Raw genomic sequence first — 14,540 nt, 5'->3', positions numbered from 1 at the left:
GTTTTAATATGTGTTTTAATATGTGTTTAATGTGTGTTATAAACGTTTTAAATTTAATAATTTTTAAGGAAGCCCATTTTTACTGTTGTTTGAATTTGTTCTAAAATGTGTTTTATTGTATTTTGATATTGACTGTTGTGAACCGCCCAGGGAGCTTCGGCTATGGGGCGGTATATAAATTTAATAAAATAAATAAATAAATAAATAAAGGACCACCCAGAAAGTGTATGATACTGCTAAATATGGTGATTATGTACGCTTTTGGGCTGTAACCTATGTATGGCATGTAAAGTCTTTATAAGCCTCTGCATTGCATATTTTGGCCAGAGTTGGTACTTGGTGACCTCTCTCCCAATGCATTGGTCTTTGCTATCTCTCTCTCAATAAACTCTGTCCTTTGGAGCACCCAAGTGTCTGAGTAAATTAATTTTTTCTTCCACACTATCAAACCTTTAAAAAGCAGGAAAATTGGGCAGCTACAGTTAATCCACCAGGGCAGTACCACCCCTAGGCACCGGGAAGTGGGGCAGTTGCTCCGGGCCCCGCGCTTTGGGCCCCCCCACGGTCCTTAGGCATCAAATCATGAGCGGCGCTGACTCCATGACAGGGCCTTGCCCGAGTTTGAGCCTCCGGCCCCTGCTGGAAACCCTGGAGGACCCCACCGCTGCGCCGGGAGTGCTGACATGCTGCTGACTCTTACCAAGTGAGTGCCAACCCCTTGTTTGGCCTTATTTGGATAACATCCGAGGCTAGTCGTACCTCCATAGCATGAGAAATTAGCTTAGGAGTTTGCTTAGTGTGTGCGTTTGTGTGAACGTGTGTGTGTGGGAGGGAGTGTGTGAGACTGGGGGCCTTCCTGGCTTTCCCTCTCTTCTCTATGTTGACTTGGTACGTCCTTTCTTTTTCCCTCCTTCTGAGGTGGTGGTGTATTTTTTGTTTCTCCCTCACCTCTGCCTTTTCCCTATTCGTTGCAGTCCTAGGAGCTCTTGGTTTGGCCTTTCTCCGCCTTAAGAGGCACCGGCTTTGCTTCCCTCCCACAGGGGAGCCGGCTTGGCTGGGGATAGCTTCTGCTGTGCCTTTTTTGTTCGCCTGCCTGCTCCCTCAAGCTAAACAACAGAAGATCCTCAAATAAAGAGTGAACCTTGGTCTTTGGCAGAAAATGAAATTGATTTTGAATTTATTCTGTCCACCATTATTTGGTATGAACTGTTGCTTGCTGTCAATACTGTTAGCAAAAGCTTACAAAAAACAGAAACTGATCTAAGTATGACAGTTTCACTTTTAAAAGGATTACATTTAAAAAAAAAATTATCGAATGGGGGGGGCAACTATGCTTCTGCCCCAGGCCCCGCACATGCTAAGGGCGGGCCTGCACCAGGGGAGCAGGAGACCTGACCTCCTCTCTGAGATATTGGAGTGCCCTACAAAGTTGTAAAAATGCAAACACCATTTGGATTGGTCTTTCTCAGTCCAATCCACTTCCTGTGTAGCTTGCAAGAATGTGGTAACATGTGCCTCTGAGCATATGGTGAGTGGTGGCAACACCTGCAATCAGCCCAATTCACAGAAACAAGACATGTGCTGTGGTGATCTTGTTTTAGCAGGGAAGAAGCAACAATACTAAAACAGGTGATATAGTTCAGATAGTCACGTTAAATATGTTTGATTTACTTTGCAATTTTAGTGAAGCTTCCTATAGTAAATAATTTCCTTTTGCTTCTGTTTCTGTGAATATGGGAAGTACATCAACACTTTGCAACACTAAAAAAAAGCTCCAAAAACAATTGTGGAATAATGGCACTGACTGTTCTGCAGAATAGTTTCCAATGGACATGAGGAGTGTCTTAGTTTGCACAAGATAGAACAGTGGGAGGTGAAATATATTCTAGCAAAATTGTAGATGTGCTCTATGTTCTTAATTGACCATGCCCACCTTTCCTTAAGTGGAGTAATTTAAGCATAGCAGGCTCAAAATATTCATCTTCACATTCATTCAACAGCTAGAGTCATTGCTGAAGTAGCAACATATTGTAATCAGTCTGATTTTACATCAAGTTGCAGTTTAAGATTCAACTGTTAATGCACCAAAAATAGAAATAGAACATAACTTCCAATTTGAAACACAAAAGGCTGTTTTCACCATCATATGACATTGACCAATATAAAGGCTTTGAAATTAATAAAAAATAAATTTGACACAGATCTCTAGAATGAATAATGAGAGAAATATGATTTTCTAGGTTAGATTCTCTGTAGAAACAGTGGTAACACAGAAAAGAAGCAAAGTAAGAAAAACACCAATAAACATACAGAAATGTAATTCTCCATCTTTGGAGATGGCAGGTGTTGCCACCACTCACCATATGCTCAGAGGCACATGTTACCAAATTCTTCCAAGCTGCACAGCAAGTGGATTGGACTGTGAAAGACCAACCCAAATGGTGTTTGCATTTTTACAAATTTGTAAGGCAGTACAATATCTCAGAGAGGAGGTCAGGTCTCCTACTCCCCTGGTGCATTCATGCTGCCCAATTTCCCTGCTTTCTAAAGTTTGATAGAAATATCTGTTGGCTATAGGTATGTTCTTAAACCATAAGGTTTTTTGCCTATTAGTGAATATATACAGATAAGTTTCAGATAAACCATCCATGAGTGCTGGCTTGGGTGTAATACTAGCCAGCTACTTTGTGGTTTGCTTCTCTGCTCAACTAAACCATGGTTTAGCATTACATGTGAAGGTACCCAATGTGTGAAATGGCACACAAATGGAACTGGGTGAGGATAAAACACAACACTTTCTCTTTTCTAGCACATTGGATCATCACACCTAAAGGGTTCCCAGCTGACCCAACTTACCTAGCCAGCTGAGTTCTGGCATCCCCATAGGAAGCATACCAACTTACATTTTGGGTTATCCAGTTTGTGCCTATCAGCATCCATAGTTACAAACTGCAAATACATTTATCTGTATTAACCTGGATGTGTTATCTAAGCAAAGCCTTTAAAAAGACAAACTAAAAACAAAACCAACTTGGCAATACCTTGATACAGCTTAAACAAACTGGAATGCATGAACAACATAGGAAACTGCTTCCAAACATAACTGTATAATCCTACCTGGGTTTCCAGTTCTGTAACTTCCAAATTCAGCTTATTCAGGTGTTTATTGACAAAAGTTATGAGGGTCTGAAAATTAAGAACACATGTAACTGCTGTTAGATCAGCAAATGTTACCTTTCTAAAAGTATGGTAAAGTAACCCTTAGTTCAGAATTTTAAAAAAGGTTTATTTAATTTGTCAGCTTATGAGAGGCAGCCTTTTAAAAAGTTTTAAATATTTTATTCTTTTATTTGTTGGCTTATGAAGTCAGCTCTATTAAACCCTATCACAAACAACAAATAATTAATAGATATTGTGAAAATATTCACAACTTTAAAAACTATATGGTTATTGCTGCAGCAATATAATGTAGAAAAAATAACTTTGGAGTCAAGAGGTAAGTTGATGTAAAATGTCACGCCACTGTTCAATTCAAGGAAGCTGTGCTGATCTGTATCAGTTGGAGATCATACAGCAAAATTCTATAAAATGGAAATTCCTCTATCTGACTCTCTTCAGTGCGAAGACTATAAAATGTTGAGAAAGTATATCATATTGAAAAAACAATATAATATTCACATTGCCAAGGAACAAACATATTCATTTAAAGTAGAAATATGAGTACAGCATCTCAGGATTTAGAGTGCATTTTATAAGAAACATTTTGCATTATTGTAGTTGCTATTATTCATACAGCACTATCAGATGTACTTGGGGCTCTACCACATAACAACAAGAAGTCAGGCTTATGCTCCTAAAGCTTACATAGCTGAACTTAGGAACTCCTCTCTGAACATACCTTATTGGTACTTCATGAGGAAAGTGTAATGCTTGGGCTATGTGCAGTGCATAAAGTATAGACAAAAAAATAACACACCTACCCAATGTTTTGTACAAGCAACAGAAACTGCCTGCCCCTAAAACTGTCAAGATTGCCCCCGTGGGTCTTGGGGTGAACAATTGGGGAGTTCCTCTTGGGCATCAGCATGAGAGTTGGGATCTGCGTTTTGGTGCCGGTTCGATTCTCACTCTTGAACTGGCTGCTGGTACCACTTTGTCACTGATCACCATCTGCTATTTGCTACAATTACCAATTTGTGTGTTTTTTTAATTTTGGAAAAATATAAATATTTCTATCAATTTCAAAAATATTGATATTTCTATCAATCTTTGTGTATTTATTGCTGTTTCCTAGTTTCTACTAATGGTGTGTATTTACATTTGTATTAATATTTTTATTTTTATTTACATGAAAATGTAAACATCACGCTTCAGTTTGCAGCACCAAACGAGGCACTGGTGGCAGCAGCCTTAGCTAGTTAGTGAGCTGGAGGCCTAATTTAGTTTAATAATTAGCAGTTTGTCTAGGGTGGCAGCAGTGTGGGGCAGCAGCAGAGGTGGTGGAACAGGCAAGGCAACTCTGGCAAGCGGTTTGGCAAGGTGAGTGTGGGTGTCAGAGGATGGCAAGGCGAGTGTGAGGGGTAGTGAGAGGAGTGTGAGTGGCAGGAGTGATGGTGGTGAGGGAAGTGGGGTGGGGCAGTGAGAGGAGTGTGGGTGGCAAGGGTGGTGATGGCTGGGGGTGGCAAGGGGAATGGAAGTGGCAAAAATATAGAAATAATATTGGTATTCTAGAGGTGATTTTTTTTAAAAAAAATCAATTTTAGCCATGGAAAATCTCTAGATAAAAATCCAATCCACAAAGACAAAAAATAACCAAATAAATGGAAAATCCTGTGTCAAATCTGAATTTTGTGAAATTCAAGCCCATCCCTAATCAGGATAAGGATGTGAGATGCAAACCACTCAGATTAAGCTACCTTGCTCTGTTTTCAGTTTATATGTTGAATCTATTCATGTCAAGCATTGATAAACACACAAGAAGCAAGACTACAAACATCAGTGTTGAACCATGCTGAATTCCTTGGCAACTTCAAAGTTTTTGTTTTAAATATTTCAGTGTATTTCTTTGCTACTTAGATATACTACAGCCAAAGCAAAGCAAAGCAAAAAAAAACAAACCCCAACCTTTTTCACAACATTGAGTTTGTCCGGTGCATGGTCAAACAGTGTGTCAAATGCGTCCCTTTCTGAAACACAGGTGGTAACAACAAGCTATTAGAAAATGCAACATTGCAAGATAATAATTCCAAAGTTGGAAGGCCTCAAGTGCCTTTTACCAAGTCTAAATTTGCTATACCAAACTCATCCTTGACCTTTGTTTACCAAAGTCACATTATTTATTATTTGTTTGATTTCTATCCCACCTTTCCTTCAAAGAGCAAAAAGTGGCATATATGGTTTTTCCTTTCCCCATTTTATCCTCACAATGGCTTTTAAGAAAAGCATTTCAGTCACTGAAATAATATATTATTGAAGCACTCGAAACCCCACTACTAGGTGAAATTATCTGTGTCCAAGGTAAACAATGAACGGTCTCAAAAAAAGAAAAAAGTCTCATAAATGTCATATAGTACAGGATGACCAATTACTTTCTTACAAGATTGTAACTTTTAGAGGATTGATGTTTAAATTAGCAGATACACACACATGAACTTCATCTAGCACTGGCAAGAGCAGTCCTACAACCTTAAATGTGTCTATTGTTCATCTTTGATGTTATGATTATTAGGCTGTGTCAGGGAGTCCCCTGGTCCCACAGCGTCACTCCTTGTCAACAGGCTTCCTTAATTCTTTCGCTGCCACCAAGCCCACAGAATATCTCTTTAAAGCCTAGTGGCGCTTTGGGCGTGAGATGATACCACCAGTGAGAGACAGTATAAGTGTTTATGTTTGTAGGTTTATTAAAGGGACATTATTTAGAAAAGGGAATTATGTTACTTATTTTGGGCCCTCACAGCTGCTTTCTGACACCGTTGCTGTCACCAGCCTTTAAGTGACTCTCCCTTCAGGCCAATTTCCCTAAACCTTCACCCCAGCCAATTACTTCCACAACGCAGTCCAGCTGTTGAACACTGCTCGACACCCTGGACTCTCCATTGTGGAGTCCCACAGGGATCGGTACTGTCCCCCATGCTTTTCAACATCTATATGAAGCCGCTAGGTGTGGTCATCAGGAGTTTTGGAGTGCGTTGTCACCAGTACGCTGATGGCACGCAACTCTATTTCTCCTTTGCATCTTCCTCAGGTGAGGCTGTTAACGTACTAAACCGTTGCCTGGCCGCGATAATGGATTGGATGGGAGCTAACAGACTGAAGCTTAATCCAGACAAGACCGAGACGCTGTTAGTGAGTGCCTTCTCTGCCCAGATGGTGGATGTTCACCCTGTTCTGGATGGGGTTACACTCCCCTTGAAAGAACAGGTTCGTAGCTTTGGAGTTCTTTTCGACCCTTCCCTGTCTCTTGAGGCTCAGGTAGCCTCAGTGGCACGGAATGCTTTCTACCATCTCCGATTGGTAGCCCAGCTACGTCCCTATCTGGACAGTGACGACCTCACCTCAGTCGTTCATGCTCTGGTAACTTCTAGATTGGACTACTGCAATGCGCTCTACGTTGGGCTGCCCTTGAAGATAGTTCGGAAACTACAGTTAGTCCAGAATGCAGCGGCCAGATTGTTGACGTGGACCAGAAGGTCCGCTCATATAACACCTGTTTTGGCCCGTCTGCACTGGCTTCCTATTTGTTTCCGGGCTAAATTCAAAGTGCTGGTTTTGACCTATAAAGCCTTACACGGCATGGGACTGCAATACCTGGTGGAGCGCCTCTCCCAATATGAAACTACCCGTACACTGTGCTCAACATCTAAGGCCCTCCTCCGAGTACCATCCCATCAAGAAGCTCGGAGGATGGTGACTAGAAATAGGGCCTTTTCGGTTGTGGCTCCCGAACTGTGGAATGGTCTCCCTGATGAGGTGCGCCTGGCGCCGACGCTGCTATCTTTTCGGCGCCAGGTGAAAACCTTTTTATACTCCCAGGCATTTTAAAGTGTATTTTTTACAGTATTTTATTACTATGTTGTATTCTGGATGTTGTTTGGTTTTCGTATTGTTTGTGTGTTTTTGTTTCTTGAGTTATTGTATTTATTGTATTTATATAGTGCTGCTTTTACCTTTTATGTACACCGCCCAGACAGCCTTCGGGCTTAGGGTGGTATATAAATTAAATTAAATAAATAAAATAAATAAATTGGGGCCAATCTGCCTCTGTGCCCGAAAGCTCCTCTGATTGTGTGCCTGGCTATAGAACAGTTTAGCCACTGTTATACCCCCACTTGTGTCACTTCCCTCTGGCAAAACCTTCCTTCAGGGCAGCCTCACAGACCATTTCAATTATTAGCTCCCTTCAGATCTTCATCAGACCACTATGAGTGACACCCTGGGTAATAATATATAGGCCTCAGTTCTTCCCTCAGCTGTTCTCTCCAACCAACTCCTCACTCCAACTATCACCAACTCCCATGGTCCACCATTCTCTCCAACTGCTAGCCCTGACTGACAGTTAACTCCTTAGTGGAACCTCCAGCCAATCAGAAAGATAGTATCTGAGAGGAGAAAGACAGGATCGCTGTTCCCATCTAGTAGAATCTTAAAATGATCCTGTCTCTCTCCTCTCTGACCCTGACACCAAGCAACCACTGCCAAGCAGGCTTGTAACAATTTACCAAAACAAGGCCTCTTGGCAGTCAGAAGTCATGCAATATTTTTTAAAACACAAACAAATATATATATATAGCATTTCTCCACATGCTACAGTGCTAAAACTGGCCAAAGGCCAACTGAGGGGGGCTTAGAGTAAGTGCTCTTCCACCAGTGTGGAGGAGATCCGCTAATGGAGCAGCACTTATGCTCCAGAGGAGCCCTTGATAGAGGAGCCCTTGGACAGGTGCGTCCAACCACTTCTGTATTGGATCCTTGCCCCTCTTGGCTAATAAAAGCTAGCAGGGATGGAACAGCCGGCTGGGCCAGGGAAGTGATTAATGCCTCATTGCGAGAGGGAAGGGTTCCTGACTGCCTAAAAGAGGCGGTAGTAAGACCGCTTCTGAAGAAATCTTCCCTGGACCCAGAAAACTTTAACAATTATAGGCCGGTAGCAAATGTTCCATTCTTGGGCAAGGTCCTGGAACGAGTGGTTGCAGACCAGCTCCAGACACTCTTGGATGAGACCGATTATCTGGATCCATTTCAATCGGGTTTCAGGCCTGGGTTCGGCACAGAGACAGCCTTGGTCGCCCTGTATGATGACCTTTGTCGGGAGAAAGACAGGGGGAGTGTAACTCTGTTGATTCTCCTTGATTTATCTGCGGCCTTTGATACCATCAACCATGGTATCCTTCTGGGGAGACTCGCTGATCTGGGAGTTGGAGGTACTGCTTGGCAGTGGTTCTGCTCCTACTTGGCAGGTCGGCTCCAGAAGGTAGTGCATGGGGAATATTGCTCGGCACCCTGGGCTCTCCAGTATGGAGTTCCGCAGGGGTCAGTTCTATCTCCCATGCTTTTTAACATCTACATGAAGCCACTAGGTGCAGTCATCAGGAGTTTTGGAGTGCGTTGTCATCAGTATGCTGATGACACGCAGCTCTACTTCTCCTTTTTGTCCTTTTCAGGTGAGGCTGTCAATGTGCTGAACCGGTGCCTGATCGCAACAATGGACTGGATGAGAGCTAACAAACTGAGGCTTAATCCAGACAAGACTGAAATGCTGTTAGTGAGTAGTTCTTCTGACCAGATGGTGGATCTTCATCCTGTTCTGGATGGGGTTGCACTTCCCCTGAAGGAGCAAGTTCGTAGTTTGGGCGTTCTTTTAGAACCGTCCTTGTCACTTGAGGCTCAGGTAGCCTCGGTGGCACGGAACGCTTTCTACCAACTTCGGTTGGTGGCCCAGCTACATCCCTATCTGGATAGAGACAATCTCGCTTCAGTTGTTCATGCTCTGGTAACCTCTAAATTAGATTACTGTAATGCGCTCTACGTGGGGCTGCCTTTGAAGATGGTTCGGAAACTGCAGCTTGTGCAAAATGCAGCGGCCAGATTGTTAACAGGGGCCAGGCAGTCCGAACATATAACACCGATTCTGGTCCGCTTGCACTGGCTGCCTATATGTTTCCGGGCCCGATTCAAGGTGCTGGTTTTGACCTATAAAGCCTTACACGGCCTGGGACCACAGTACCTGATGGAACGTCTCTCCCGATACGAACCTACCCGTACACTTCATTCAACATCGAAGGCCCTCCTCCGGGTGCCTACTCAGAGGGAAGCCCGGAGGATGGTAACCAGAAAAAGGGCTTTCTCAGTGGTGGCCCCCGAATTATGGAACAATCTCCCTGTGGAGGTACGCCTGGCGCCAACATTATTATCTTTTCGACGCCAGGTTAAAACATTCCTTTTCTCCCAGGCATTTTAATAAATTTAATAATTTAATAATTTTAATTTTAACATTTTAACATCTCAATTTATTTTTAGCATCTTAGTATGCTAGTATATTTGTATTTTAGTATGTTTAAATTGTTCTATAAATGGTTTTAATTGTATTTTTGCTGTCTTGCTTGTTGTGAACTGCCCAGAGAGCTTCGGCTATGGGGCGGTATAGAAATTTAATAAATAAATAAATAAATATTGATAAACCTGAGGAAAGCTCTATGGATGTAGATGAGCCACTAGCAGCATGCAGCTGGCATTTGGGCTTGAAGGGGACACATCAGGACTGAATTATGAGAAGCCTCATTCCTCAACATGTCCCTGGAAAAGAGAAATAAACAATGCCTGTCCCTGCATATTAATGGGAGGAAAAACAAACCAATCCAGAGACAAAAGGAAAAAAGCCTTTCAGCTTCTGGCCTTGTTAAAGCCAGCTGGCAAAGCTTAGGAAGTGAAGGCTCCTCCACCGCCAGATCTCCAACCACCACTGGCTTGTTCAGACATTTTCAACTGTGCACTGGGACAGTCTTTCCCTAATGCTACACTGTGATCAAGGGCAATTAACATTTATGGGGGTGCAATATTGAAATGGTAATTAAGATTTTTGAAGATTTCTCCATGTAAACTACAATTATCAACCTGAAAGCTAAAATCTAATATAATTGAAGTACGTCTATACACCCACATGAGAAAGAGGAGCTATATTCTCTAAAGGCAATAGCCATTTTGCACAACAGCAGCCATCAACACTGAATCCCCACAGAGCCATGAAACTCACCTTGGGACGGACTTCCGGGAAGGGTGACTTCGTTTGTGCCTGCTTTTGAGACGGGCTCCCGCCTCAAAAGAAGCTTATTCAGATATAAATCAGTCAGAACATTTTTTTTTGACTGATGAAATTTCTCCCGGGCAGGGAGAAACGTAGAGATCAACCTCAAAAGCCTGTTTTTGTTGGGAGGACTGGATTTCATTAATTTATGAGAAAAGGTCCAGCCAGCAATGCCGGATGGACTTCCGAACAAGCTCTATCTGATTAATGCGATACGTTTATCTTTTCTTCAAAGAGAAAACGGACTAACAGGCAAGCACCCTTCTTTCTATTATTTTTTTTACTTGGTTTAAATTGTTGCAGCAAAAAGAGATTTGTCAAATGAATCAGCTTTAAAGAACTTCTGGGTGAGCTATAACTCTTCTCTGTTATTCACGAAATTAACAGCTTATCTCTGTTTCTATTGCAAAAAGCTGTCCTGGAAGTGCATTCTAAAGATATAAACAGAAGAGGGATTTCTATTCCGAGGAACATTATATTGTCTGGGACTATTCTCTTTTTGGTCTATTTTATTTTGACGAATCTGCTTCTTCACGACGCCACTAACTGTTTTGATGCTGGGAACTAAATTTGTTTTGTGTTCTTGAACATAGAGAGATAAGGCAGGCTGCTCTGTTTATACTGTGATGTCATCAAGCCTGGAATATTAACCCAATTGTTGCTGAAATAAGAAGTGGTTCTTCTTTATTTTTGTTTTGTTTTGTTTTCGTGGTTTTAAAAATGGCAATCAAGAAAGTGGCTGAGAATCTGGAAGTAATTATGTTTCAGAAAATAATGGATGAGATTGAGATAACGAAACAAACCCTGCGACAGGGCAGTAAGGAGCTGAAAATTGAACTGAGCAAAATGACGCAGGAGCTTAAAGAAATAGGGGATCCTGTGAGAGAGGAGAATGAGATCAGAGATGAGAAAAGAAAAAATAAAGGGAAGATACAAGCCCTGGAGATTGGAACAAATGTGGAATTGGAAAAAGATCTGGAGTTTATGGATATTAGAAATAAAATCTACTGTTTGGAATTTAACGTTATCTCTGAAGAAATTAATGAAGATATTAGAGATAAAGTTATCAATGGCTTGGATAATCTTCTGGACTGGAATGACGTGATGGAGCTTGATATAGAGAAAATCTATGGAATTAACTGCAGCCATGTGACAATGGAAAAACTCTCAAGAGATGAGCCAGTGCATTTTGTAAAAAAGAAGAACACAGATATGACTTTACAACAATATTTCAGCAACTTATTCAGAATTGATGGCAAGAAAATATTTGGGATAGAGGAAATTCCCATCAGACTCTTATTATATGACTATGGCTATGACAGCAAGATTATTATGGAATACTGATAATGGAAGATTGGACACTGAAATTACTGGACTTAACAGGACTATTGAAGATGGAAGATGGAATTAATAGGGATAATGGAATAATGGCTATTGAAATTATTGGACCTAACAGATTTTGATGAGATGGATTAATCGATATGTTTATTTGGACTATGGTTATGACAATAAGATTATTATTATTATTAACGAGATGGATTAATCGACATGTTTATTTGGAGAAAAATTGATAGATATATTTCTTAAAGAATTGAAACCTCTCTTTGACTTTTTGTGGAAAGAATAAAGTAATGTTTATGAGATTTGATGATTAATTAAGATAACTACTGGAGGAAAGTGATTTTATAATATAATTTAAGAGACAGGATTGTTATATATTGTAGACCTACAACTGATTTGATCTGCGACAAATGGGAAGTCAACATTTTATTTTTTTGTTTAATCATTTTTGTTTTGTTTTGTTTTTTGTCTTTGAATGTTTTATGATTTTGTTTTGTATGTTTTATGAAAATTTGAATAAAAATTATTGTAAAAAAAAAAAAAAGAAACTCACCTTGGGACAAGTCACTGTCTTTCAGCCTAACCTACCTCACAGGGTTATTGTGAGGATACAAAGGAGAGGAGAAGAATCATGTAAGCCACCTTGAACTTCTTGGAGGAAAGGTGCATATAAATACAATCATCATCATCGTCATCAATGGTGTTGTTATGAGGTTGGTATCCTTTGGCAGTTAAATCTGCCTATACATATGCTAAGAGTAGGTCTCTCAAAATCTATGGAGCCTGTTCTGGATCACAAGGAAAGTTCTGCAGGTCATTTCCCCTGTCCATTGTCCTTGGTGCACATCAGGAGAGCCACACATGCTACAATGCCTCATTCTCGCCAATACTGAGGAAAACATTCTCCATAGCTTTCCCCAGCACCGAAATGAATGGAGTATTAAGGATGCAACACAGACCTCCAGAGTTTAGTGTTATGGAAATATGCAGAGATAGTCAGCGTCTGAGCTGCATGTGTCCAAGTGTATGTATTTACCTAAGTACCAGGCTTGTACCCTGCATTTAGATCACTGAGACTTAAGACTTGTAAAATAAGAAAAGCTATTTTATTTATAGAAATACATAGTAGATAGGAAAGGCATATCTAGTTCTAATTAACTAAACAGTTGGAGGCGCAATGCCCAGACTTGGGTATTGCCCTCATGGCTCAAGAGAGAGAGCAAAGTCAAAGATGTCTCCTCTCTCCTTGGACAGTCAAAGAATACAAAGGAAGGAGGGGCAGGTCAGCTTCCCTGAACATATCAGTTTACCAACGGAAGGAAGTTAGGTAGAGTAGAGCACAGGTAAATGCAGGCAAGCCTAGCCAGCTGGAGGACCCTAACTCTATCTTCCTTCTGGAATACAAAGAAAAGAACCCAAATCGGAGTTGCTCTTGCCCCTCTTCCAACATTTAGGACAAGTGGACCATATTAAAGAAAAGCACAAAAAAGTTTTGATTTAAGGAATATAGTCCATTCTTTCCCCACCCACTGCCTACCCTGCTTTGGAGTATAGATGTATTGGTTTACAGCACTTACATTAACAAATCAACCAAGACCACTATGAATCTGAGTTCAGCTGGTTTTGAATGAAATAAGCAGCTGCAGCAGAGACTGGAAACCTTTGAAAAATGCTAGGAATCAAGTGAGACTTACCATGCCGTCCTGACAATGCCCTGTAGAAAAAGAAATAATGCAATTATATGTGTACACAGATATAATTTAATATTTTTTTTCAGTGCAGAAATAAAACTGTATATATTGAGTAAATATGCATCTGGTCATATCTATGGCTTTGTATTCATAGCAACTGAGGAATAAACCCACAGGCTTTTCAATAATATAGCATAATTTCCACGGACTCAAATTAAACTGAGCAATTTTGCAAATCACAAATTTCCATCTGTAAAGTCCATTAATTATTTTTTTCTACCTAAAAACATTTGGAAGGATAGAAATCTATTTGTCTATTTCTAGACACTTTTTTGAAGTTGAAATAATTAAAGTTGGACTTGGAAAAAACACCCTAAAATACATAAAAACCAGATATACTTTTGTTAAGAAATAACCACCTGAGCATTGAAATTGCTATATTAGCAGCATTTTTCCTTTTCTTTTGTCACCCTTTCCCCATTGTTTACATTATCTTTGGTGGAACCTTTCTAACATCTAAACTATAACCTACGTCAGAAGCAGTCCTCTCTTAGAATCCCCAATAATGATGATTAAATACTGGCAAATAATTGAATTTCCAAGACAGATCAAGCAACTGTAATGTTGACATACTCAGTGTTACCAGTTATTTCCTCTTGGATTTGTCGGGACTGGAGAATTCCTTCTCGCTTCTGAGGGGAAAAAGTATTTATACTTTATAATAATTTATAATATTTTAACACCAATATTTAGCGATGTCCATGTGTGTCTACATATACAAATATATATTCAGACACACACACATATACAAATGCACATATTTATTTTAAGTCCTGTGAAAAATAATTACAAATGATAAATGTAAGAAACATAAATATAAAAGAATTCCCCCCTCCAAAATTATATTATTTCAATTTGCATACAATCTAAAAAGCTTTGTATATTGCCTAAAATACATATTTCCTGTGTCAATGAAACAGGCATGAAATGCCACCTATGGTAGAAAAGCATAACAGGGAAAGTAAGGTGATTGCCTTGCAAACAACTGCAGAGAAAAAGAAAATCATAAATGGATCCATATTCAATGAAGTACACAAGTATATCCATAAAATAATGTAATGATGTTCTACTCAGAAGTCATATTTCACTTGAGAGAATAATTAGGGCAAGAGGTATGCTGCATTCAGCATGTGGAATTGTGCCTTTCT

The 14,540-nt window shown here is 40.3% G+C and overlaps 1 protein-coding gene across 6 annotated transcripts in view; it reads right to left on the bottom strand.

Annotated features, from left to right (window-relative positions):
• The window catches only part of PARVA (parvin alpha), a 158,811-nt gene that overhangs the window by 26,956 nt on the left and 117,315 nt on the right, over positions 1-14,540 (bottom strand). For all 6 annotated transcript variants that reach the window (XM_061610444.1, XM_061610446.1, XM_061610443.1 and 3 more), the window contains 4 exons: positions 13,966-14,024; positions 13,336-13,355; positions 5,125-5,186; positions 3,118-3,186 (listed from right to left, as the gene is read on the bottom strand). In XM_061610444.1, coding sequence (XP_061466428.1) covers positions 3,118-3,186; positions 5,125-5,186; positions 13,336-13,355; positions 13,966-14,024 — 210 coding nt within the window. The remainder of the gene's footprint in view (positions 1-3,117; positions 3,187-5,124; positions 5,187-13,335; positions 13,356-13,965; positions 14,025-14,540) is intronic.

This window comes from Rhineura floridana, chromosome 2 (assembly GCF_030035675.1).
Source record: "Rhineura floridana isolate rRhiFlo1 chromosome 2, rRhiFlo1.hap2, whole genome shotgun sequence".
Taxonomy (NCBI): domain Eukaryota; kingdom Metazoa; phylum Chordata; class Lepidosauria; order Squamata; family Rhineuridae; genus Rhineura; species Rhineura floridana.
This window is presented reverse-complemented; position numbering and strand designations above follow the sequence as displayed.